The sequence below is a fragment of the Salvelinus namaycush genome, chromosome 8, assembly GCF_016432855.1.
Source record: "Salvelinus namaycush isolate Seneca chromosome 8, SaNama_1.0, whole genome shotgun sequence".
Classification (NCBI taxonomy): domain Eukaryota; kingdom Metazoa; phylum Chordata; class Actinopteri; order Salmoniformes; family Salmonidae; genus Salvelinus; species Salvelinus namaycush.
Window position 1 is genome coordinate 29163964 of NC_052314.1, and position 26687 is coordinate 29190650.

The window sequence follows — 26687 nt, forward strand, 5'->3', positions numbered from 1 at the left end:
GTAGACTGGGGCTGAGGCCCGGCGACGGTTGGCTTGGTACTGAGTCCTGTTGGAGACACGAAGAAGGGCAGCCCGGGCCTTCCTCCAGGTACGGTGACAAAGGCGCAGATGGTCCTAGACAGAAGGAACCGCAACCTCTTGGGCGGGGAACAAGGGTGGTTGGTAACCCAGAGCACACTCGAAGGGTGACATACCTGACAAGGCATTGGCGAGGGTGTTGTGGGCATATTCAACCCAGGGTAGCTGAGCGCTCCAGGAGGAATGTTTGGCAGAGGTCACGCAGCGTAGGGCAGTCTCCCTCTCTTGTTTGGCACGTTCGGTCTGGCCGTTGTTCTGGGGGTGTTATCCAGAAGACTGACATTGATACCAAGAGCTGAACAGAAGGATCTCCATACCTGGGAGGTAAATTGGGGTCCTCTGTCGGAAACGCTGTCAGTGGAGATGCCATGCAGACAAAACACATGGGATACTAACAGGTCCACAGTCTCCCTGGAGGACAGGAACTTGGAGAGGGGAATGAAGTGAGCCATTTTGGAAAACCTGTCAATAATGGTGAGGATGACGGAGTTACCGTTAGATGGGGGAAGGCCAGTGACGAAGTCCATAATTGTGTGACCAGGGGCAACTGGGTATGGGAAGAGAGCGGAGCAGACCGGAAGTGGGTTTTGTGGAGGTTTTGTTCCGTGCACAAACCGAACAGGCTGAGACAAACTCCCGGACATCTCTTGCAATGGTGGGCCACCAAAGTGCTGACGCAGGAAGGCGAGGGTCGGGTTCATACCAGGGTGACAGGTAAGATGGGTAGAATGGCCTGACTGAAGATCAGAATGAGCACAATCTGGAAACAGAGTATTACTAGGACCGTTACCCGAGACATTGAAATTTAATCTACCGAAGAAGGCACACCTGGCTTGCCGAGATTTCAGACGTTTGGCGGTCTGGATGTAGGACAGGTTTTTATGGTCAGTCAACACGATGAAGGGGGTTACAGAGCCCTCCAGCCAGTGACGCCATTCCTCCAGAGCTAGCTTAACTGCCAGGAGTTCCGGGTTTCCGATGTCAAAAATCCTCTGCATTCCTTCGAACTCATTGCTTGGATTTTGCTCTGACATGCATTGTCAACTGTGGGAAATTATATTGACAGGTGTGTGCCTTTCCAAATCATGTCCAATCAATTGCATTTACCACAGGTGGACTCCAATCAAGTTGTAGGAACATCTCAAGGATGATCAATGGAAACAGGATGCACCTGAGCTCAATTTCGAGTCTCATTTCAAAGGGTCTGAATACATATGTACATAAGGTATTTAAAAAATATATATATATAAATTAGCAAAAATGTCTAAAAACATGTTTTTGCTTTGAATACTTTCCAAATGCACATTATGGAGATAATTTAGTGCCTAAAATAAGTGGTTAAAAACATCTAAAAAATGTATATATAATAATAGTTTCCTGATCTTTCTTACACTACACGGCCAAAAGTAGATGTTGGAACATTGCTGCGGTTCTTGCTTCCATTCAGCCACAAGAGCATTAGTGAGATCGGGCACCGATGTTGGCCAATTAGGCCTGGCTCGCAGTCAGCGTTCCAATTCATCCCAAGGGTGTTCGATGGGGTTGAGGTCAAGGCCCTGTGGAGGCCTATCATGTTATTCCACATCGATTTTGACAAACCATTTCTTTATGGACCTCGCTTTGTGCATGGGGGCATTGTCATGCTGAAACAGGAAAGGGCCTTCTCTGAACTGTTGCCATAAAGTTGGAAGCACAGAATCATCTAGAATGTCACTTATGCTGTAGTGTTAAGATTTCCCTTTACTGGAACTAAGGGGCCTAGCCCGAACCATGAAAAACAGCCCCAGACCATTATTCCTCCTCCACCAAACTTTACAGTTGGCACTATACATTGGGGTAGGTAGCGTTCTCCTGGCAACTGCCAAACCTAAACCTCGTCCATAGGACTGCCTGATGATGAAGTATGATTCATTACATTACTGATTCAGAACTCATATCCACTGCTCCAGAGTCCAATGGCGGCGAGCTTTACACCACACCAGCTGACGCTTGGCCTTTGCGCATGGTGATCTTAGGCCTGTGTGTGGCTGCTCGGCCATGGAAACCTATTTCATGAAGCTCCCGATAAACAGTTATTGTGCTGGCGTTGCTTCCAGAGACAGTTTGGAAGTAGGTAGTGAGTGTTGCAACCTAGGACAAACAATCTGTATGCGCTAAGCACTTCAGCACTCAGTGGTCCCGTTCTGTGAGCTACCTCATATTGACAAATAAAAGGTAAAACAGGTAAAAAAATGTTTTGCAAATGTATTAAAAAGAAAAAACTCATAGCACATTTACTTAAGTATTTATACTCTTTACTCAGTACTTTGCTGAAGCACCTTTGGCAGCTAAACCGTTGTTGCTCCTAGACGTTTCCACTTCACAAAAACAGCACTTACAGTTGACCGGGGCAGCTCTAGCAGGGCAGAAATTTGACGAACTGACTTGTTGAAAAGGTGGCATCCTATGACGGTGCCACGTTGAAAGTTACTGAGCTCTTCAGTAAGGCCATTCTACTGCCAATGTTTCCTATGGAGATTGCATGGCTGTGTGCTCAATTTTATACACCTGTCAGCAACGGGTGTGGCTGAAATAGCCAAATCAACTAATTTGAAGGGGTGTCCACATACTTTGCATATATAGTGTATGTCTAATTACAATATTATTATGTCTAATTATTTTAGATTCTAAAAATAAAACTTAGTTTTTCGCTCTTCTCACTAACGGCAAATGGTTGCATTTTTCTTAATATGTTTTCCTGTTTTTAGTTTTTTATGAATAAGCTTTTCACTTTCACTTACTTGCCAGCTTGTGCAATATTACTACCACCAGCAGATGTGCTTCTGCATGGTCTAAAGGTTGAGAGGAAGAGAGCACATTCTCATATCAAGTAAATGTTTAATAACACACACGCAGGACACACCTGCTTCCTGACTCCCAGCGTCATCATTACACCTAAATTACAGAAATGACCGAAAATTCACACATCACATTTAAAAAATGCAATCAAAAAGAAACCACAGTCATAAAAATACAAATATAATAAGGTCTATTAAGGTCTAATAAGGTCCTCAGTCAGCTTTCTGAATTACACTAGAGGCACCAAAACATCAAATTTAAGAACATTTATAAGATTGTTCCACAAATAAGGTGAAAGAAAACTAAAAGAGACCAGTAGAGACCAAAAGGAATTACCAGAGTTAGCCATCCCTGAGACCGGGTTTGGTAATTCATATGTCTCAAGTTTATTAATGATGTTAAGCACATTAGGAGTTTTTGTAAAAGGATGAAAATTAAAAAATTAAAACATAGCAATGTATCAACCTACATGACATCAAACTTTTTGGTAAAGAATGCAGTGATGAGTACTAAAACTGTCGCCTGTAATAAAGTGCAGTGCGCTATAACAGCTTTAATGAAGTGACAGTTATATTCATATAGATGTATCCCATTCATGACATACATAAATATATTTATAAATATGTATATAAATCTTGAGTCAAACCATTAATCAGCCATTAACAAACACCTTAAAAATAATCTTATGAGTTGACAATAACTCCTTTATAACTGGTTTATAAGTACATCAGCAGTATATTATTAATCATTTACAAATTTTGAACATACCATGATCACCAAACACCTTATTAATTATCTTATAATTATCTTACTCACATCAGCTGCGGAGAGCATGATCACACAGTCGTCCAGAACAGCTGATGCTCTCATGCATGTTTCAGTGTTACTTGCCTCGAAGCAAGCATTGAAATTATTTAGCTCACCTGGTAGGCTCGTGTCACTGGGCAGGTCTCGGCTGTGCTTTCCTTTGTAGTCTGTAATAGTTTTCTCGCCCTGCTTAATCTGACGAATGTTGGAGCCGGTGTAGTACGATTCGATCTTAGTCCTGTATTGACGCTTTGCCTGTTTGATGGTTCATTGGAGGGCATAGCGGGATTTCTTATTAGCTTCCGGGTTAAAGTCCTGCTCCTTGAAAGCGGAAGCTCTACCCTTTAGCTCAGTGCGGATGTTGCCTGTAATCCATGGCTTCTGGTTGGGGTATGTACGTACAGTCACTATGGGGACGACGTTGTCTATGCACTAATTGATGAAGCTAGTGACTGATGTGGTGTACTCCTCAATGTCATCGGAAGAGTCCCGGAACATATTCCAGTCTGTGCTAGCAAAACAGTCCTGTAGCTTAGCATCTGCTTCATCTGACCACTTTTTTATTGACCGTGTCACTGGTGCTTCCTGCTTTAGTTTTTGCTTGTAAGCAGGAATCAGGAGGATAGAATTATGGTCATATTTGCCAAACAGAAGGCGAGGGAGCGCTTTGTACGCGTCTCTGTGTGTGGAGTAAAGGTGGTCTAGAGTTTTTTCCCCTCTGGTTGCACATTTAACATGTTGATAAAAATGAGGTAAAACCAATTTAAGTTTCACTGCATTAAAGTCCCTGGCCACTAGGTGCGCCGCCTCTGGATGAGCGTTTTCCTGTTTGCTTATGGCGGTATACAGCTCATTGAGTGCGGTTTTAGTAGCAGCATCGGTCTGTGGTGGTATGTAGACAGCTAAGAAAAATACAGATGACAACTCTCTAGGTAGATTGTTTGGTCTACAGCTTATCATTAGATACTCTACCTCAGGCGAGCAAAACCTTGAGACTTCCTTAGATATCATACACCAGCTGTTGTTTACAAATATACATGTGTCTTAGCAGAAGCTGCTGTTCTATCTTGCCGATAGAGTGTATAACCCGCCAGCTGTATGTTATTAATGTAGTCGTTCAGCCACGACTCGGTGAAGAATAAGATAATACCGTTTTTAACCTTTTCACATGTACCAACACACAGGTGTGATCATTCTACAGTGGTCCCTGTAGCATACAATCAAACCGGTGTGATTAGAACGCTTATTTAGAATGCTTATTTGGAAGTGCCAGTTTCGAATGACGCAAGTATCAGCTTTTGAGCTGGCCACACTGTTTTTTCAGAAACATTTTGCACAAACACAGTCCTTACAAAGTTGTCCAGAATGTGAGCAGTTTATTTTTGGATGCAATGTTCAGACATTCACAGAAGTAGCGACAGCATAAGCAATCATCCAAACCGGAAGATGAAGGCTACATTAGTTCTAGCGCTAGCTGAGGAAAGATTGACGTAACACAAGCGGTCATATTTTATAATTCTCAGCTGACATAAACTACAATATGAATTAGCTAATAGCAATTATTATTATAATTAATCATATCACGGGCGAGCTCACCATTGATCTAAATAATTGAGTAAAACAATTTCTAGAAATTGAAAGTAATCCGAGGATGGGTAGTTTCTGCCAAGCTTTTTCTCTCTCACAGAAACCAAAGATAATAAGAGAAGACAAGATGAGTTTGGTCTGTTTTTAGTATGCATGTTGAAGTTTCAGCCCTCAGAGATAAGTGACCCCTGGTGGTACAGAATCAAATTTTAATAAAATAAATATTCCATTGAGTTCCACCGTTGTCCCACAGTGCTAACAAGTGGTTACTCTTCTGATATCCAGCCAACCTACACTGATTGGATATCGGTCTCATTCAATTTAACTAAGCAGTTAAAATTGCTTAACTTTTTCAAATGGACATTTTAAATAATATCCACATTTTTTGGTTTCTACAAATGAGACAATTTAAACTTTTCCACATTAGCCTTGATACAGCTACGCTCTCAGGTTAATTAAAGTTTAATTCTCAAATAGCCTATACAGGTTTGATTTATCGTTAACATTGATTAATCAGTCAAATTTGCTTTTGCAAAGCTCATTCAGGACTACCCAGTACTGAAGGAATTCCTGCCTTCGTGGAAATCCCATGTGGCTTCGGCTTTAGGGATAAGTAAACCTAGTGGTGAATTTACCATAACATTTGCTCTACTGGTTACAATTATGATAATCCAGACAATCTCAACTGATTGGATATCATCGTCTCGTTCAATTTAATAAGTTAAATTGTCGAACATACCTTTTCAGGTTCTTCCAATTAAATGAGACATTTTAAACTTTCCCATATTAACCTAGATGAACCAACTTCTCAGGTTAATTAAAAGTTTAATTCCCAGTCTTGTCTCATCACTACAACTCCCGTACGGGCTCGGGAGAGACGAAGGTCAAGAGCCATGCATCCTCCGAAACACAACCCAACCCAGCCGCACTGCTTCTTAACACAGCGCGCATCCAACCCGGAAGCCAGCCACACCAATGTGTCAGAGGAAACACTGTACACCTACCAACCTGGTCAGCATGCACTGCACCCAGCCTGCCACAGGAGTCGCAAGTGCACAATGAGACAAGGATATCGCTACCAGCCAAACCCAGACAGCGCTAGGCCAACTGTGTGTCGCCCCATGGACCTCCCAGTCACAGCTGTCTGTGACAGAGCCTGGGCTTGAACCCAGAGTCTCTGGTGGCACAGGCGATGCAGTGCCTTAGACCACTGCGCCACCCAGGAGGCCAAAAATAATTACATATTACAACACCTTTATTGTATACCTTTATTGTGTTGTATTCTATCGTGCCTCCCGGGTGGCGCAGTGGTCTAGGGCACTGCATCGCAGTGCTAGCTGCGCCACCAGAGTCTCTGGGTTCGCGCCCAGGCTGGGCTGGGTTCGCGCCCAGGCTCTGTCGCAGCCGGCCGCAAGCGGGAGGTCCGTGGGGCGACGCACAATTGGCATAGCGTCGTCCGGGTTAGGGAGGGTTTGGCCGGTAGGGATATCCTTGTCTCAGTATGTAAAATGTAATAAAAATGTATGCACTCTACTGTAAGTCGCTCTGGATAAGAGCGTCTGCTAAATGACTAAAATGTAAAAATGTAATGTAAATGCTTATGTAGCTAGCTACATTCTCCTATTAGGTCTGTAAAACAATGCTAATTGCATCAGAGAAGTATTAGCTTGTGTTGTAATTTGAAGCTACCCTGTCCTTATGACTCCCAAGTGGCTCAGCAGTGTAAGGCAAAGCATCTCAATGCTAGAGGTGTCACTACAGACACCCTGGTTCAAATCCAGGCTGTGTTTCTATCAGAGTAAGTGCCTTATTACGTTATAATAGTTTCTGTATGTGAACTGTATGTTCAATGTAAAAAAATCCCTTGTTCAGTAATCTCACCTGTTAGTTTACAGTGAACTATATAGCCATTGAGGGCTGTGTCGATCGGATGGAAAAATATCTTCTTATACCACTTGGTCATTTTCTGAGTGCATTCCACAAAGCTGTTTATCATGTCCGCCTTATCCACTGCCCCCATTTTGAGGTTATAGTCAAGCACGCAGTCTGGTTTGATTTTTCTCTCTCTTGTCAGGTGGTCCACCTTCCCTGTGGCCGACATGGTTGCTGTATGGACAGTGGAGAGGACATGGATGTCTCGTTTGTCATGCCACTTTACTGCCAGCTGTTGACCATTCACCTTGAACTCCACCTCCCCTCTCTGCATCTTCCTGCATCCGAATGCTGGCATCCCCTTCCTGTTTGACCTGACTGTGCTACAGGCCCCTATGCTGTTGGAGAGCAGATGCTGGAAGAGTCTTCACCACCCGGGGGCCGGCCCGTCAGGAAGTCGAGGACCCAATTGCACAGGGTGGGGGTTGAGACCCAGGGCCTCAAGCTTAATGATGAGCTAGGAGGGTACTATGGTGTTGAATGCTGAGCTATAGTCAATAAACAGCATTCGTACATAGGTATTCCTCTTGTCCAGATGGGATAGGGCAGTGTGCAGTGTGATGGCGATTGCATCGTCTGTGGACCTTTTGGAGCAGTAAGCAAATTGAAGTGGGTCTAGAATGACAGGTAAGATGGAGATGATATGATCCTTGACTAGTCTCTCAAAGCACTTCATGATGACAGAAGTTAGTGCTAAGGGGCGATAGTCATTTAGTTCAGTTACCTTTGCTTTATTGGTGGCCATCTTGAAGCATGTGGGGACAGCATACTGGGATAGGGAGAGATTGAATATGTTTGTAAATACACCAGCCAGCTGGTCTGCACATGCTCTGAGGACTTGGCTACGGATGCCGTCTGGGCACGCAGCCTTGTGAGGGTTAACATGTTTAAATGTCTTACTCAAGTCGGCCACGGAGAAGGAGAGCCCACAGTCCTTGGTAGCGGGCCAGGTCGGTGGCACTGTATTATCCTCAAAGCGGGCAAAGGTGTTTAGTTTGTTTGGAAGCAAGACGTCGGTTGGTTTTCCTTTTCTAGTCCTTGATTGTCTGTAGACCCTGCCACATACGTCTCGTGTCTGAGCCGTTGAATTGCGACTCCACTTTGTCTCTATACTGACATTTTGCTTGTTTGATTGCCTTGCGGAGGGAATGACTACTCTGTTTGTATTCTGGCACAGTCGCCTTGCCATGGTTAAATGCGGTGGTACGCGATTTCAGTTTTGCGCGAATGCTGCCATCTATCTACGGTTTCTGGTTAGGGTAGGTTTTAATGTTAAGATGTTTTAATGATGCTCGTTTTTTTGGTATTAGCTAGCCACCGCTGAGGTAATCCACTAGCGTTGCCGGAAGTTGTGAGACGGAAACAAACACAATCGCGTTCGAATGGAACTGAGTCAAGTGGACGGGGCTAAATAAGGCGAATACCCACTGTATCTGTTGTAAGATGTGTGCTGAAAGTTTAGGAAAAACATGATACTGATTAGATTATTATTTATTTATTTTTCAACCCAAAATTTGCACCACTTCTGTACAACCACCCACATATAGTGTATATATCAGATGACATGCTGCAAAACTTTAATAAAATTGCCAGACATATTGCTACACCACAATAAATCTATAGTGATGGGAGAAATACATATCATCAACAACAACACATTTTCTAATAAGAGTAATAAAAGGATACACAGTACAATGTCTTGTGGTATTTTGTTTTCTAAGTGTAAACTATATGTTGACACAGTTCAAAGAGGGATGATACAGTATCACGATATGTCTAAATACTAAGAATCTCTCTGTGAGAGGAGAATCCTAACGTGATATTTGTATGGATAACTCAAAAACGTTCACATGATTCAACATGTCAATGGGAGACTTGAGTTATTGAGTTACGCATAGAGATCTCAAGTTAGAACTTGAGGAATAATGGTTCCTTGGGTTCTAGCTACTGAAGACAAACACAACTGTTTGTGTGTGTGTGTGTGTGTATGTGTGCGTGTGTGTATGTGTATGTGTATCTGCGACGGCGCATGTGTGTGTTCTTCAGACAGAGTTCCGATGGCAGTGTGTGTACTGCAAGTTGAGTAAGTCCTGGTAGATCTTGGAGTGAAGAAAGCGTGGGTAAGAGTCTTTCTCCATGAGGCTGTGGACCCTGGCTTGAACCTCATTCAGACTGGAGGGGGTGGGCTCCGCAAGGCTCTGCCTCATCACTTCCCGCGTACGGAAGTCTATGTTTACCTACAGGGACCAAGGAAGGGAAAAGAAAAGTTAGATATCAAATCATCTTAGTGTGAATTTCCTATGAAACATTTGTTTGTGGACAGCATCTACATTATTATTAATCCTTATAATCAAAGTATGCATATAGTATTCATGTGTATCTATCGGTAATATTGGGAGGTTGTGAATTAAAATGTTTATCTGACACATAGTAACCCCAAATTAAAAACTAATCACAGCCTTTTGCATTGCTATTTAAACCCACTTTTACAAATAATTTCAAAGCTAATTTAATCACACATAATTTATAAGCCCATTTCATAGAGAATGTTACAAACTGGCCTATATGTAATAACTTTCTAGATGACATTTTCTTCAGAAAAATGCGCCAAAAAGGCATTTTACCTATCTTTCTTTATATTTTACAGATAGATGTGTGAATAAATACTTTTAAAAAATATATATGCGTAAGTCCAGTCATGGAGTGTCTTAACAAAATTAAACACGAATAGTCTTTAGTCTTTCTTCATTCAGCGTCCAGAAAAATGTATTTGTGTCATATGCAAATATACACATATTTAATTAGAACACCTAATTTTCATATTTTAATACAATATATCCTGGCCTTAAAAGAGACAAAGTGAATATTTTGCCTCATTAGTCATTTGATCGAACACAAACCTCTCTGGGAGCCTTGACATCAATAAACTCATTGTAGATCTTGTTAATTTTGGTCATCAATTTAGCGGGAGTCTTGATTTTTTTATATTCCTCGCAGGCCATCCAGAACTCAATGTTCTCGTCGCTGAACTCCGTCTTGAGAAAAGCCCGGAAGGCAGCCAGGCCACCTAAGACACAAAACATCCATCAGCTAGTTAGAAGAGCTAACGGACAGCAAGTGTGTGTGAGAGTGAGTCAGACAGACAGACAGACAGACAGACAGACAGACAGACAGACAGACAGACAGACAGACAGACAGACAGACAGACAGACAGACAGACAGACAGACAGACAGACAGACAGACAGACAGACAGAGAGAGAGAGAGAGAGAGAGAGAGAGAGAGAGAGAGAGAGAGAGAGAGAGAGAGAGAGAGAGAGAGAGAGAGCAGGCATGTGTGTCTTTACAAAGATCTATATTGTATCCCAGCACCTATTTCTGAACATGGGCCAGTTTCTTAGAAACTGATGTTTTTTTTCTTCACAGAGAGCAGCTGTAAATACTAACAGGGTTGTTTATCATGTGTTGATATTGTCTCAGATGCAGAGCGTGCTCTTGTTCTCAGCACAGGGAAGAGCTCTGTGATTAGAACATAAACATATGCCCCACAAACCTTCAATGAGCTTTTTGTCTTCATCAATCAAAGATAAGTGATCAATTTGTCTGACATTTACATCATTTAGCAGACACTCTTATCCAGAGCAACTTACAAATTGGAAAGTTCATACATATTCATCCTGGTCCCCCCGTGGGAATTGAACCCACAACCCTGGCGTTGCAAGCGCCATGCTCTACCAACTGAGCCACACGGGACTACGTGTGACATCAATGAAACCACAGAAGAAGGTCATGTTTTGCAATCGGCCGTGTCATGTTAACATGTTTCTCCATACTTTCTATCCCTCCTCCCCTCTCTCTCTTTCCCTCCCTCCTTCCCTCTCTCTTTTCTCTTGCATTTATTTGCTTAACATTTGTCCAGCAGCAGCAGTAGAGTAGTCCATCAGGCCCTATCACCAACATTACTCACACACTCTCACTACACACTGGTTATAGGAAAATCACCAGGGACACTGAGACTGCATGCAGCCTTGTCAACAGACAGTGTTCAAAATAAAAAGACATTGAACTTAGCTTGGAGGAAGATTCTCTCGCCCTGCTTTATTCTTAAAATATGTGTCCCAAAAAATATACAAAAATCCTGAGCTTACTTATATCTCCTAGATTTAGGACAGACACTTTAAAACCTTATTCCTTATGACTGTCTTTTTTTCTCCATTTATGAATGTGTTATTCAATGCGTTTGTATGGGCTGTAGTTGTAAAGACCAAATTCAATATTCTATCAAATAATGTTTAATTTTAACCTTTTGTTTTACCTAAAGGGGTGCTAAAATTCTAAATCAAATAGCTCAATTATCCATGGTATGACCATCTTAAAACAATTCCATATATTAGCTTATATTCTTATAGGTTTTAATTAGCCTCTTTAGGAATAGGCTATTATGTGGTAGTCAAGCAAAGGCCTTCCAATGTCTGAATGTACTGTAGGTCAGTGTTCATTTCTCACTCTCATTCGATTTTCCTTACAGAATGCAGAAATACACTACACAGAGAGAGCTGATGTACACATAAAGATTATAATTGAATATTGAAAAACATAGACATAGATTTAGTTCAGCATCAAGGTCTCTTTACTCATTGCCAAGTCGCAGTTGTAAATGAGAACTTCTCAACTGGCATACCTGGTAAAATGAAGGTGAAATCATTTAAAAAATTGTGTTCGGCGAAACCGGTTACAAAAGTGTTTCCCTTTGTCCCCTTCTGTCTGAGGACAATATTTGTCAATTCCAGGAACAAGCAGACTGAGATCCTAGACTTTCATGCAGCTAGGGTCATAAGAGGTAACGTGTGGATGTGACGTCAAACCATGATTGAAGTTTACACCAATTTTTCTATGTTATACAACAGCACCACCTGTTAAAGAGTTAGTAGAAGGGTCTACAGTATACTGTATAATATGCTTGATTAACTCAATAGAGACAAATGCTAATTTGAAACATCCACACATTACATTACAAATGCCCATTAAGATAACATTACCATATGACTTGAGTTGTGAGTATATCTCTAGTTAGGACAAAATATTATAGTAATATTAAAAAACAGCAAGATGTTGTTCATTGACGCACTGCAAAATGAAAAATACAAATAAATAGAACTAAAGTCAAGGTCGGTCATCTGTCTTCCTACTGTGTAGTCTAATTTTCCACTCCCTGTGGAGAGCCTATAGCTATCACTCCCTTTTCTGTCCTTTTTGTCAGGTTCTCTAGTGAGAGTGTATGTGTGAGTGAGAGAGAGAACACTGACAGTCTCTTCAGATGGCCTGTTATTATGAACACACTTAACCTGTCACGTGTGTGTGTGCCTGCACGTGAACTATATGTGTGTGCTTGTGAGTGTGTGTGTGTGTGTGTGTGTGTGTTTGCATGTGTGTATTTGCACATGAACATGTGTATTTTTGTGTAATCCACAGAGAAGGTCACAACCAAGAGTGTGACTCATTGTGTGTTGAGGAGTAACACAATGAGTCACACATCAATAACCGGATCTTACATAAGAAGGGATTAGGGGGAAAGAAATGGACTGATGTGGGGAGCCATCCTCAGATAGGAAACAGAAAGACAATCATCTTGTCAAAGGAAATAGAGAGGCAATCATGTTTTCAAAGGGAACAGAATGGGACTGAGGAAAACATGTAATCCGTACAGTTGTGTGGTTTGCTTCTATCCTTTCGCTAACAATGGCACGGGCAGTTTTTTGGAGGGGTTGGTTGATAAAAATAAAATATTATTTCCTCCTTATTTTGGTTCAATTTCTCTTATCTAACTCTAAGGAGAAGGATTGACTGATACTTGTCAATAAAAAGGGACTTACACTTGTTCGACAGAAGAACATCGAAGGAATCTGCCCATAGAACGACTTCATCTTTTGACAGCCTTAAAGAAAAGACAGAAAGATACAGTGACATGTTTTCAAATGTGTATGCAACCATGCAGATAAAGGCAATTCAACACACACACATTAACAGTTTAAGAGGTTGCTCTAAAAGAGTCTACACCATCTATCGTGTAGTCTTATTATATACAGCTGACGTCAGAAGTTTACATACACCTTAGCCAAATACAGTTAAACTGAGTTTTTCACAATTCCTGACATTTAATCTGAGTAAACATTCTCTGTTTTAGGTCAGTTGGGATCACCATTTTATTTTAAGAATGTGAGATGTCAGAATAATAGTAGAGAGAATGATTTATTTCAGCTTTTCTTTCTTTCATCATATTCCCAGTGGGTCAGAAGTCTACATACACTCAATTAGTATTTGGTAGCATTGTCATTAAATTGTTTAAATTAGGTCAAACGTTGTGGGTAGCCTTCCACAAGCTTCCCACAATAAAGTGGGTGAATTTTGGCCCATTCCTCCTGACAGAGCTGGTGTATCTGAGTCAGGTTTGTAGGCCTCCTTACTCGCACACGCTTTTTCAGTTCTGACCACACATTTTCTATGGGATTGAGGTCAGGGTTTTGTGATGGCCACTCCAGTACCTTGACTTTGTTGTCCTTAAGCCATTTTGTCACAATTTTGGAAATATGCTTGGGGTCATTGTCCATTTGGAAGACCCATTTACGACCAAGCTTTAACTTCCTGACTGATGTCTTGAGATGTTGCTTAAATATATCCACATCATTTTCCTCCCTCATGATGACATCTATTTTGTGAAGTGCACCAGTCCCTCCTGCAGCAAAGCACCCCCACAACATGATGCTGCCACCTCCGTGCTTCACGGTTGGGATGGTGTTCTTTGGCTTGCAAGCATCCCCCTTTTTCTTCCAAACATAATGATGGTCATTAGGGCCAAACAGTTCTATTTTTGTTTCATCAGACCAGAGGACATTTCTCAAAAAAGTACGATCTTTGTCCCCATGTGCAGTTGCAAACCGTAGTCTGTTTTTTATGGCGGTTTTGGAGCAGTGGCTTCTTCCTTGCTGAGCGGCCTTTCAGGTTATGTCGAAATAGGACTTGTTTTACTGTGGATATAGATACTTTTGTACCCGTTTCCTCCAGCATCTTCACAAGGTCCTTTGCTGTTTTTCTGGGATTGATTTGCACTTTTTGCACCAAAGTATGTTCATCTCTAGGAGACAGAACGTGTGTCCTTCCTGAACGGTATGACAGCTGCGTGGTCCCATGGTGATTATACTTGCGTACTATTGTTTGTACAAATGAACGTGGTACCTTCAGGCGTTTGGAAATTGCTCCTAAGGATGAACCAGACTTTGAGGTCTACAATTTTTTTCTGAGGTCTTGGCTGATTTATTTTGATTTTCCCATGATGTCAAGCAAAGAGGAATTTTCCAAGATGTTTAAAGGCACAGTCAACTTAGTGTATGTAAACTTCTGACCCACTGGAATTGTGATACAGTGAATTATAGGTGAAATAATCTGTCTGTAAACAATTGTTGTAAAAATTACTTGTGTCATGCAAAAAGTAGATGTCCTTACCGACTTGCCAAAACTATAGTTTGTTAAAACCTCTTAGCGCCAGGGGTCAGAATTGTTTTTTATTTTTTAAATAATGTACCCAAGGTAAACGGACATTTTCTCTGGCCCAGATCGTAGAATATGCATATAATTTACAGATTAGGATAGAAAACACTCCAAAGTTTCCAAAACTGTCAAAATATTGTCTGTGAGAAAAAAAATACTTATTCTGCAAGCGAAATCCTGAGAAAAAGTAACCCGGAAGTGTTACATTTTTTTATTTTTATCTTTGTTTCCTGGCCCGTCTAACCTCCATTTAAAGGGGTATCAACCAGATTCTTTTTCCATTGGCTTCCTCAGGCTGTGACCAGGCTTTATACATAGTTTCAGGCTTTTATTTTGAAAAATGAGCGAGATGTTTCAAAAGAGGTCAGGTGTCCTCTGAATATTTCCTGCGCGCGCGGGAGGAGGTCACCATTTTCCTTTTCTCTCTTAATGAATAGGTTATGCTCCGGTTGAAATATTATCGATTATGTTTGTTAAAGACAACCTGAGGTTTGATTATAAAAAACATTTGAAATGTTTCTACGACCTTTTCGGATACTTTTTGGGATTTGTCGAACGGAACACGGCTTTTGTTTTCTCAAAATAATGCGCAACCCAAATGGCGTTTTTTGTGATAAAAGTAATATTTATCGAGCAAAAAGAACATTTGTTGTGTAACTGGGAGTCTCGTGAGTGGAAACACCCGAAGATTATCTAAGGTAAGCGATTAATTTTATTGCTTTTCACACTTTCGTGACCATGCTAATTTGGGGCTAGCTGATGTAGCATTGAAAGCTACACTCACAAAAGCTTGGATTTCTTTCGCTGTAAAATATATTTTCAAAATCTGACACAATAGGTGGATTAACAACAAGCTAAGCTGATTGCATGATTATAAATATTTGAAGTAATATTTTTGAATTTGGCGCCCTGCAATTCAGCGGTTGTTTAGGAAAGTGAACCCGTATTCGGCATCCATAGCGCAGAAAAGTTAACAAGAAATTTGTGGTTGAAAAACTAATTTTAATGACTCCAACCTAAGTGTATGTAAACTTCCGACTTCAACTGTATGACATATTTCTGGCATTGCGAGTAATAATACCTACATTCTATATCAATGGGAGGGACTGGAACAATGTCATCTGATGAAAATATCTACTTACTTTCGGCATCTGGTGGCCCTGTCCTGGGCAGGGGGCAGGAACTCAGTGAAGTCGGGGTATGAGTCAGACTTATTGGACAGGCAGCCTAGTCTGGTCTTCATGGTTCTACTCATATGAATGGCAGAATGGAATAGAAGCACACAAGAAAGTACCTCTCCTGATTACTGATCACATGACATGAAAACCTATGATATCAAATTTAGACTGTCCTCTGATGTAGAAATTCATCTTCACAGCTTCTTTTTTTAACTAACCAACATGTACACCTACAGCTCAAAACATAGTCTTCTAGGAAAGTGCTCAGATCTAAACCTCCTCCCTATAGTCACTATGTTGATGGGTCAGTCATGAGCAAGGCCACGGCCTGTGGATCAGTGTATTGATCCATCCAATGACTACATAATTAAATGTTTGCATCCAGGTGCTCAGATGTTGGAAGTGGGAGAGCACAGTTTCAGGATGTGCCTCATGAAGTTTACTAAAACATCACTTCACATTTGTTTAATATGCACCGACCTGATGACACATCATTTGCCTTTGACATATTTCTGCTTACTCACTCACTCATATCACACAATCAATCTGTTCAATGTTTTTTCTATGGTGTATCATGGACACAGGTTGTTGATGTAATCATCAAATGAATGAAATGGCCAGTAATGTCCTACCTGACTTATCAAACAGTAACGTTTCATATAGTGACCTATTGGCCAGCTGCTGTAGGATTAGACAGATCAGACAGACTGACATATTGATGGATCTGATTAGAGTCATTGCTCTGAAGAGACACACCAGATAGACATAGAAAGCAGGTGTAGCTCCATATGGAGAAGCCAACATGAATACCCATCAGCTAGCCACCAGAGAACATCCAATCTGGATAGTAAGCCACAAGCCTCTCTACCATGCACCTCTTTCCCCTGATAACACACACACCAAACACACCAAGCACTGCTGTGAGTGCTCAATATGCCAAAATGGAATGAGAGGTATGAGTTCCCCCATCTGTAGTTAGTTACATCAGTGACATGATCTCCATCCCACTGGTGGGTAAACTGTTAGAGTACCCAGTGTTGCTTTGCCTCTTGGTGTTATTGGAATGGTCAGTCAAGCTTCTGTAATCCAAGGACTCCTCTTAAATAACTGGTGTTTGCTGTATTTCTCTGCTGGCGCATAAAGAGAGAGGGGTTGTTGGAAAGAAATAGAGTCTGGTCTTTTTATACTTATGAACAATAGGGTAGTTAGTGTAAGTGTTACTTCCTTTGGTGATTATTACCCTAAAGCCAGATGCCACCGGCAGTCCCACTACAATATCAACAAACTGCTGGTATCACAAAAGCTTTTCCTTTTTCAATAGGCTTGATCCCTACAGGCCACTATATTGCAAAACAATAGATATTGTTGGTTAAGATGGTTTAGTTGGATGGAACATGGTGCTGCTAGAAACACTGAGGTTGTTGGTTTGATTCATGAATGTGCTACCATACATACTGAATATATGAGTTAATTCTAGGTCACTTTGGATAAAATTGTCTGCTAAAATGTATTATATTACTATTGTATTTCAGCATCTATCTAAGCTAACACTTCCTCTACAGAGAAACATTGGTGGGTGTGTGTCACGTTCCTGACCTATTTCTGTTAGTTTGTTGTATGTGTTAGTTGGTCAGGACGTGAGTTTGGGTGGGCATTCTATGTTGTCTGTTTCTATGTTGGTTTAGGGCTGCCTGGTATGGCTCTTAATTAGAGGCAGGTGTTTGGCGTTCCTCTAATTGAGAGTCATATTTAGGTAGGTTGTTTCACAGTGTTCGTGGTGGGTGGTTGTCTCCTGTGTCAGTGTTTGTCGCACCATACGGGACTGTTCGGTTTGTTTGTAAGTTCGGTCTTTTGTGTAGTCATTTTCCTGTTCGTGAGTTCTGCGTTTCATGTAAGTTCGCATGTCCAGGTTTGTCTACTCCGTTTTGTTATTTTGTTAATTAGTCAAGTGTATTTCGTTTTCGTGTTTTCCGTCTTTACTTTAATAAATATCATGTCTTCACAATCCGCTGCATTTTGGTTCAATCCCTGCTCCTCCTCTTCGGATGAAGAGGAGGAGGACAACCGTTACAGAACCACCCACCAATCCAGAATCAAGCAGCGGTGTAATCAGAGGAAGGGACAGCGCAAGAAGGAGGAATGGACTTGGGACGATGTTTTGGACGGTAAAGGTTGCTACACATGGGAGGAGATCCTGGCTGGAAGGGATCGCCTCCCATGGGAACAGCTGGAGGCACTGAGGAGAGCAGAGGCAATCGGAGAAGGGAACCGGCGTTATGAGGGGACGCGTCTTGCACGGAAGCCCGAAAAGCCCGTGAGTACTACCCAAAAATTTCTTGGGGGGGGGCTAAGAGGTAGTGGGCCAAGGGCAGGTAGGAGACCTGCGCCCACTTACCAGGCTAACCGTGGAGAGCGGGAGTACGGGCAGACACCGTGTTACGCAGTAGAGCGCACGGTGTCTCCTGTACGTGTGCATAGCCCAGTGCGGGTTATTCCACCTCCCCGCACTGGTAGGGCTAGATGGAGCATTGAGCCAAGCGCCATGAAGCCGGCTCTACATATCTGGCCACCAGTACGTCTCCTTGGGCCGGCTTACATGGCACCAGCCTTACGCATGGTGTCCCCGGTTCGCCTACATAGCCCGGTGCGGGTTATTCCACCTCCCCGCACTGGTCGGGCGACGGGGAGCATTCAGCCAGGTAAGGTTGGGCAGGCTCAGTGCTCAAGGGAGCCAATACGCCTGCACGGTCCGGTATTTCCGGCGCTACCTCCCCGCCCCAGCCCAGTACCACCAGTGCCTACACCACGCACCAGGCTTCCAGTGCGTTTCCAGAGCCCTGTTCCTCCTCCACGCACTCTCTCTATGGTGCGTGCCTCCAGTCCGGTGCCTCCAGTTCCGGCACCACGCACTAAGCCACCTGTGCGTCTCCAGAGCCCTGTACACACTGTTCCTTCTCCCCGTACTCGTCCTGATGTGCGTGCACTCAGCCCGGTGCCACCAGTGCCGGTACCACGCACCAGGCATATAGTACGCTTTGAGAGTCCAGTGTGCCCTGTCCCTGCTCCCCGCACTAGGCTTGAAGTGCGTGTCTCCAGTCCGGTGCCTCCAGTTCCGGCACCACGCACCAGGCCTACAGTGCGTCTCAGCCGGCCAGAGTCTGCCGTCTGCCCAACGGCGCCTGAACTGTCCGTCTGCCAAGCACCGCATGAACTGCCCGTCTGCCATGAGCCTACAGAGCCTTCCGCCAGACAGGAGCAGCCAAAGCCTTCCGCCAGACAGGATCAGTCTGAGCCATCCGTCTCCGCAGCGCCATCTGAGCCATCCGTCTCCGCAGCGCCATCTGAGCCATCCGTCTCCTCAGCGCCATCTGAGCCATCCGTCTCCCCAGCGCCATCTGAGCCATCCGTCTCCCCAGCGCCGTCTGAGCCATCCGTCTGTCCCGAGCCATTAGAGCCGCCCGTCTGTCCCGAGCCGTCAGAGCCGTTAGTCAGTCAGGAGCCGCTAGAGCCATTCGTCAGTCAGGATCTGCCAGAGCCGCCAACCAGACAGGATCTGCCAGAGCCGCCAACCAGACAGGATCTGCCAGGGCCGCCAACCAGACAGGATCTGCCAGAGCCGCCAACCAGACAGGATCTGCCAGAGCCGCCAACCAGACAGGATCTGCCAGAGCCGTCAGTGAGCCATGAGCGTCCAGAGCCGTCAGCCAGCCATGAGCGTCCAGAGCCGTCAGCCAGCCATGAGCGTCCAGAGCCGTCAGCCAGCCATGAGCGTCCAGAGCCGTCAGCCAGCCATGAGCGTCCAGAGCCGTCAGCCAGCCATGAGCGTCCAGAGCCGTCAGCCAGTCATGAGCTGTCCCTCAGCCCAGAGCGGCTATTTATCCAGAACTGCCCCTCAGTCCAGAGCTGTCTCTCTGTCCGGAGCTGCCTTTCAGTCCGGAGTTGCCCCTCTATCCTGAGCTACCTCTCTATCCTGAGCTACCTCTCTATCCTGAGCTATCCCTCTGTCCTGAGCTATCCCTCTGTCCTGAGCTATCCCTCTATCCCGGGGCTGCCCCTTGTGTCGATGTTACCCAAAGGATTAAGTGGGTGTAATATGAGGGTGGTCATTTGTAGGGGGAGATGTAAGCTGGGATTGACTATGGTGGGGTGGGGAACTCGCCCAGAGCCTGAGCCACCACCGTGGTCAGATGCCCACCCAGACCCTCCCCTAGACTTTGTGCTGGTGCGCCCGGAGTTCGCACCTTATGGGGGGGGTTATGTCACGTTCCTGACCTATTTCTGTTAGTTTGTTGTATGTGTTAGTTGGTCAGGACGTGAGTTTGGGTGGGCATTCTATGTTGTCTGTTTCTATGTTGGTTTAGGGCTGCCTGGTATGGCTCTTAATTAGAGGCAGGTGTTTGGCGTTCCTCTAATTGAGAGTCATATTTAGGTAGGTTGTTTCACAGTGTTCGTGGTGGGTGGTTGTCTCCTGTGTCAGTGTTTGTCGCACCATACGGGACTGTTCGGTTTGTTTGTAAGTTCGGTCTTTTGTGTAGTCATTTTCCTGTTCGTGAGTTCTGCGTTTCATGTAAGTTCGCATGTCCAGGTTTGTCTACTCCGTTTTGTTATTTTGTTAATTAGTCAAGTGTATTTCGTTTTCGTGTTTTCCGTCTTTACTTTAATAAATATCATGTCTTCACAATCCGCTGCATTTTGGTTCAATCCCTGCTCCTCCTCTTCGGATGAAGAGGAGGAGGACAACCGTTACAGAACCACCCACCAATCCAGAATCAAGCAGCGGTGTAATCAGAGGAAGGGACAGCGCAAGAAGGAGGAATGGACTTGGGACGATGTTTTGGACGGACAACCGTTACAGTGTGGAGGAGGCGTCATGGAGGATTGTTTTGGCGTCTGCTGTAATTGGCAAAATTGCATGCAAAAATCACTTTAATAGGCCTTCTCATTATGCATGCTCTTAAGATTCCACTCATAGATTCCATCTAGGCAGAGCGGGTTTATTAGAATGCTTTGTGTGTGTGTGTTTGTGTGTGTGTGTTAAATTCAGGCTGTAACACAACAAAATGTGGAAAAATTCAAGGGGTGTGAATACTTTCTGAAGGCACTGTAGGTAGAGAACATTGAACAGAACAAGACTGTGTAAATTACTCCATTTGGACAAAATTGCAGATATAACCTTATAGTCCCAAGCTCTCTCAATGTCCCTTGACTATCACCAGATCAGATCAGTATGGAAATCAGCTGTGATAATTCCCCAAGATCCCTAAACTGAAAGTCCTCAACGATTATAGACCTGTTGCCCTCACGTCAATAGAGATAATAACAGAACAGCTGTTGGACCCCCTCCAATTCACCTACAAAGCAGCGCGGATTACAGAGGACACTGTTATTCTTCATGCACATCCTGCACCAGCACTTGGACATACCAAAATCATATGCCTGGATTCTGATCATGGACTTCTCTTCAGCATTCAACACCATTCAACCACATCTCCTTTTGCAGAAACTTATGGACAACAGCTACATCATCAGATGGGTTGACAGCGTCCTGAATAACCGCACTCAAACAGTGAGGGTGAACTCTGCCCTTTCCCATTCCATACCCAGCAACACAGGTGTCCACAAGGAAGTGTCATTTGACCAGTTCTCTTCACATTGTATACAAATTACACAAAGCCATGCACCGGACTGCCACACCATCAAATTTGCAGATGGCGCAGCCATGGTCGGACTAATGTCAGGCATTCAAGAACACAACTACAGACAAGAAATACACACATTCACAGAATGGAGCAACAATCACTACAGCTAGACGTCCCCCCAAAAAATATATATATCTTCAACTTCCAAACAAAAGCTGAGGATCTGGAACCGGTCAAAATCAACATGGAAAATATCGACACTGTAAAAGCATACCACTACCTGGGAACAATCATCAACTCTACACTAACCTGGAATTCTAACACAAAAGCGTTATTCAAAAAAGTACAACAAAGACTGCACTTCCTCAGTAAAATTCCATGTTTAGAACACAATACTCCATCTCTTCTATAAGGCATTCATCTAAAGCATTCTCACCTTCTGTTTCCTTGGCTGGTATGGTTCACTCTCAATAACAAACACCCACACAATTCGCAAAACTGTCAACATTTCAAGCAAAGTCTGCGGTGTCAAGTGCCAAAGCATATCATCCTTCTATAAAACCAGAACCATCTACAAAGCCAGACACATCAATATCAATATCAATAAACATCATATATCAATCACATATATATCAATCACATCAATAAAGAAATGCTCACTTACGGGCCCTTCCCAACAATGCAGAGAGAAAAATAAAAACCAAATAATAACACAAGGAATAAATACACAATGAGTAACGATAACTTAGCTATATACACAGGTTACCAGTTCCGAGTAGATGTGCCAAAGTACGAGGTCATTGAGGTACAGTAGATCAAGTTGAAGTCGGAAGTTAACATACAATTAGGTTGGAGTCTTTAAAACTCATTTTTCAACCACACCACAAATGTAATTTTAACAAACTATAGTTTTGGCAAGTCGGTTAGGACATCTACTTTGTGCATGACACAAGTCATTTTTCCAACAATTGTTTACAAACTGATTATTTCACTTAGAATTCACTGTATCACAATTCCAGTGGTTCAGAAGTTTATATACTGTACACTAAGTTGACTGTGCCTTTAAACAGCTTAGGAAATTCTAGAAAATGATGCCATGGCTTTAGAAGCTTCTGATAGGCTAATTGACATAATTTGAGTCAATTGGAGGTGTACCTGTGGATGTATTTCAAGGCCTACCTTCAAACTCTAGCTTGACATCATGGGAAAATCAAAAGAAATCAGCCAAGACCTCAGAAAAGAAATTGTAGACCTCCACAAGTCTGGTTCATCCTTGGCAGCAATTTCCAAACGCCTGAAGGTACCACGTTCATTTGTACAAACAATAGTACGCAAGTATAAACACCATGGGACCACGCAGGCTTCATACCGCTCAGGAAGGAGACACGTTCTGTCTCCTAGAGATTAACGTACTTTTGTGCGAAAAGTGCAAATCAATCCCAGAACAACAGCAAAGGTCCCTGTGAAGATGCTGGAGGAAACAGGTACAAAGTATCTATATCCACAGTAAAACGAGTCCTATTTTCGACATAACCTGCAAGGCCACTCCGCAAGGAAGAAGCCACTGCTCCAAAACCGCCATAAAAAAGCCAGACTATGGTTTGCATCTGCAAATGGGAACAAAGATCGTACTTTTTTGAGAAATGTCCTCTGGTCTGATGAAACAAAAATAGAACTGTTGGGGCGGTATGCGAATTGGAGTGGGTCCAGGGTGTCTAGGATAATAATGTTGATGTGAGCCACGACCAGCCTTTCAAAGCATTTCATGGCTACAGATGTGAGTGCTACGGGGCTATAGTAATTTAGATAGGTAACCTTGGCGTGTTTGGCACAGGGACTGTGGTCGTCTGCTTGAAACATTTAGGTATTACAGACTGGGTCAGTGAGAGGTTGAACATGTCAGTGAAGATACCCGCCAGCTGCATGCTCTGCATCCTGGTAATCTGACTTGCGCTGCAGCCTTGTGAACGCTAACCTGTTTAAAGGTCCTATTAACATCAGCTACGGAGAGCGAGATCACACAGTCATCCAGAACTGCTGGTGCTCTCATGCATGGTTCAGTGTTGCTCACCTCAAAGCGAGGCATTTAGATCATCTGGTAAGCTCATGTCACTGGACAGCTAACGTCTGGGTTTCCCTTTGTAATCCGTGATCGTTTGCAAGTCCTGTTACATCCGACAAGCATCAGATCCTTTAGTAGGATTCGATCTTTGTCCTGTATTGAAGACTTGCCTGTTTGATGGCTTGTCGGAGGTCGTAGCAGCACCGGATGGATGTCCCACTCCTTGAAAGTGTCAGCTTTAGCCTTTGGCTCAGTGAGGATGTTGCCTGTAATCCACATATTTGTTTGGGATATGTACATACGGTCACTGTGGGGACAACGTTGTCGACGCACTTATTAATAAAGCCAGTGATTGTGGTGGTAAATAGACAGCTATGAAAAATATAGATCAACTCTTGGTAAATAATATACAGCTTATGATGAGGTATTCTGACTCAAGTGAGCAAAAACTCAAGACTTCCTTAATTTTAGAGATTGTGTTCCAGCTGTTGTTAACAAAGACACACTGCTCCCCCTCTCAGCTTACCTGTTTATACTTGTTGTGTGTATGTACTGACATTTATGTGTACCTAATAGATGCACACACACACTACATGTAAATGTTTTAAATTTATGTAAATTGTAAAGTATTTTGTCTGTAATGTCTTTTTCGTTATGTGTCGGACGCCAGTAAGACTAGCTGTCTCCATTTGGGTCGGCTAATGGGGACCCTAATACATCTAAATCAAACCCGAGACTGCCGTCCGATCTTGACAATGCATGGAAACATGATCACAATAACTGTTCGTTGGGAGCTTCATGAAATGGGTTTCCATGGCCGCACAGCCGCACTCAAGCCTAAAATCACCATGTTCAATACCAAGCATCGGCTGGAGTGATGTGAAGCTCGCCGCCATTGGACACTGGAGCAGTTTTCCACATTTTATTACATTACATATTCTAAAATTGATTTTAAAAACTGCAGAAATCTACCCACAATACCCCATAATGACAAAGCGAAAAAAAAAGAAAAAAAAATGTTGCTAAATTGTTAAATATAAAAAACGGAAATACCTTATTTATATAAGTATTCAGACCCTTTGCTATGAGACTCAAAATTGAGCTCAGGTGCATCCTGTTTCCATCGATCATCCTTGAGATGTTTCTACAACTTGATTACCTGTCCACCTGTGGTAAATTCAATTGATTGGACATGATTTGGAAAGCCACACACCTTTCTATATACCCTCCCACAGTTGACAGTGCATGTCAGAGCAAATCGGGGGAGAAGGGCCTTGGTCATGGAGGTGAACAAGAACCCACCCAATGGTCACTCTGACAGAGCTCTAGAGTTCCTCTGTGGAGATGGGAGAACCTTCCTGAAGGACATCCAGCAGCACTCCAATCAGGCCTTTATGGCAGAATGGCCAGACGGAACCCACTCCTCAGTAAAAGGCACATGACAGCCTGCTTGAAGTTTGCCAAAAGGCACTTAAAGACTCTCAGACCATGAGCAACAAGATTCTTTCGTCTGATGAAACCAAAGATTGAACTCTTTGGCCTGAATGCCAAGCGTCACGTCTGGAGGAAACCTGGCACCATGCATACGGTGAAGCACGGTGCTGGCAGCATCATGCTGTGATGTTTTTCAGCGGCAGGGACTGGGAGACTAGTCAGAATTGAGGCAAAGATGAACGGAGCAAAGTACAGAGAGATCCTTGATGAAAACCTGCTCCAGAGCGCTCAGGACCTGGGGCGAAGGCTCACCTTCCAGCAGGACAACGACCCTAAGCACACAGCGATGACAACGCAGGAGTGGCTTTCAGGACAAGTCTCAATGTCCTTGAACCCGATCGAACATCTCTGGAGAGACCTGAAAATAGCTGTGCAGCAACCTGACAGAGCTTGAGAGGATCGGCAGAGGAGAATGGGAGGAACTCCCCAATTATAGGTGTGCCAAGCTTGTAGTGTCATACCCAAGAAGACTCTAAAAAACTGTTTTTGCTTAGTCATTATGGGGTGTTGTGTGTAAATTGATGAGGAAAAAAAACAATTTAATCAATTTCAGAATGAGGCAAAATGTGGAAAAGGACAAGGGGTATGAATACTTTCCAAATGCGGTGGTAAATAGACAGCTATGAAAAATATAGATGAAAACATCAGACAAAAAGTATAGATGAAATTACTGATTCCTGCTAGTAGCTCACTAGTCCCTATGAGGTGTCTAGTTATACAGGTTATGAGCTCTATATGCAATTAGTTGTTGGTAGCGGAGTCGAGAGAACAAGCAAGGTTCAACACGACCACGCTATTATCCCACACTCAGTCTCTGTGGTTCATATGAGCCCCCAAATGAGCTGTCTGTGTCTAGCTCAACGCTTCTCATTCCCTACGGAGGAGTATGGGAATGATACAGTATTGCTGTGCGATAGGAGCGCAACATAATTGCCTATTTCATCTCAGAGTTCATACAAAGGCAGAACATATAAACCCAGTTGTTGAAAAACAAAATATTGAACAACAATAAGTATTTTGCATGCCGTGGCCTAATACCAATAGTTCCAAATTATACAGCAAATACAGCGTTATCGTCACCATAAAAGGTGAATGAAGGCGTTTTCCAGGTGGAATTTATATGCTCATTTACGACTGCACAGTTTTACGACAGATCTGATTTATAATGGGAAACATGCTTATGTACTTTATAGGGTGCGCCTAGTTTATAAATCTCTATATTTTTGTACCTGCGCAGACTTTTCAGAAATCTTCATCCAAATTGAGGTTAGTGATCTTTGTTCTGATGTCCAGAAGCTGTTTTCGGTCATAGGATGGCAGAAACATTATGTAAAAAAAAAGTTACGATCAGCGGAAAAAAAGCACAAAAATGGCAGAATTGGTCAGGAGCTCGTAAGACAGCAGTTATGCACTGCCATAACTCCAAACTTACAGTATTCATCTATAAGTTTGAAGTACGTCTGGTGACATGTGTTGTCTGTAAATGGAGTGTTGTATGTCCTGTGCTTTGATTTTGTGTATGTTTGCCA

The 26687-nt window shown here is 43.1% G+C and overlaps 1 protein-coding gene across 1 annotated transcript in view; it reads right to left on the bottom strand.

Moving 5' to 3' along the window:
* Positions 1-8875: 8875 nt before the first annotated feature.
* LOC120051874 (regulator of G-protein signaling 8-like) overlaps positions 8876-26687 on the bottom strand; it is a 33772-nt gene continuing 15960 nt past the window's right edge. The window contains exons 2-5 of the mRNA XM_038998757.1: positions 15928-16032; positions 13114-13175; positions 10143-10309; positions 8876-9479 (exon numbers count right to left, since the gene is read on the bottom strand). Coding sequence (XP_038854685.1) covers positions 9285-9479; positions 10143-10309; positions 13114-13175; positions 15928-16028 — 525 coding nt within the window. The 5' untranslated portion in view covers positions 16029-16032 and the 3' untranslated portion in view covers positions 8876-9284. The remainder of the gene's footprint in view (positions 9480-10142; positions 10310-13113; positions 13176-15927; positions 16033-26687) is intronic.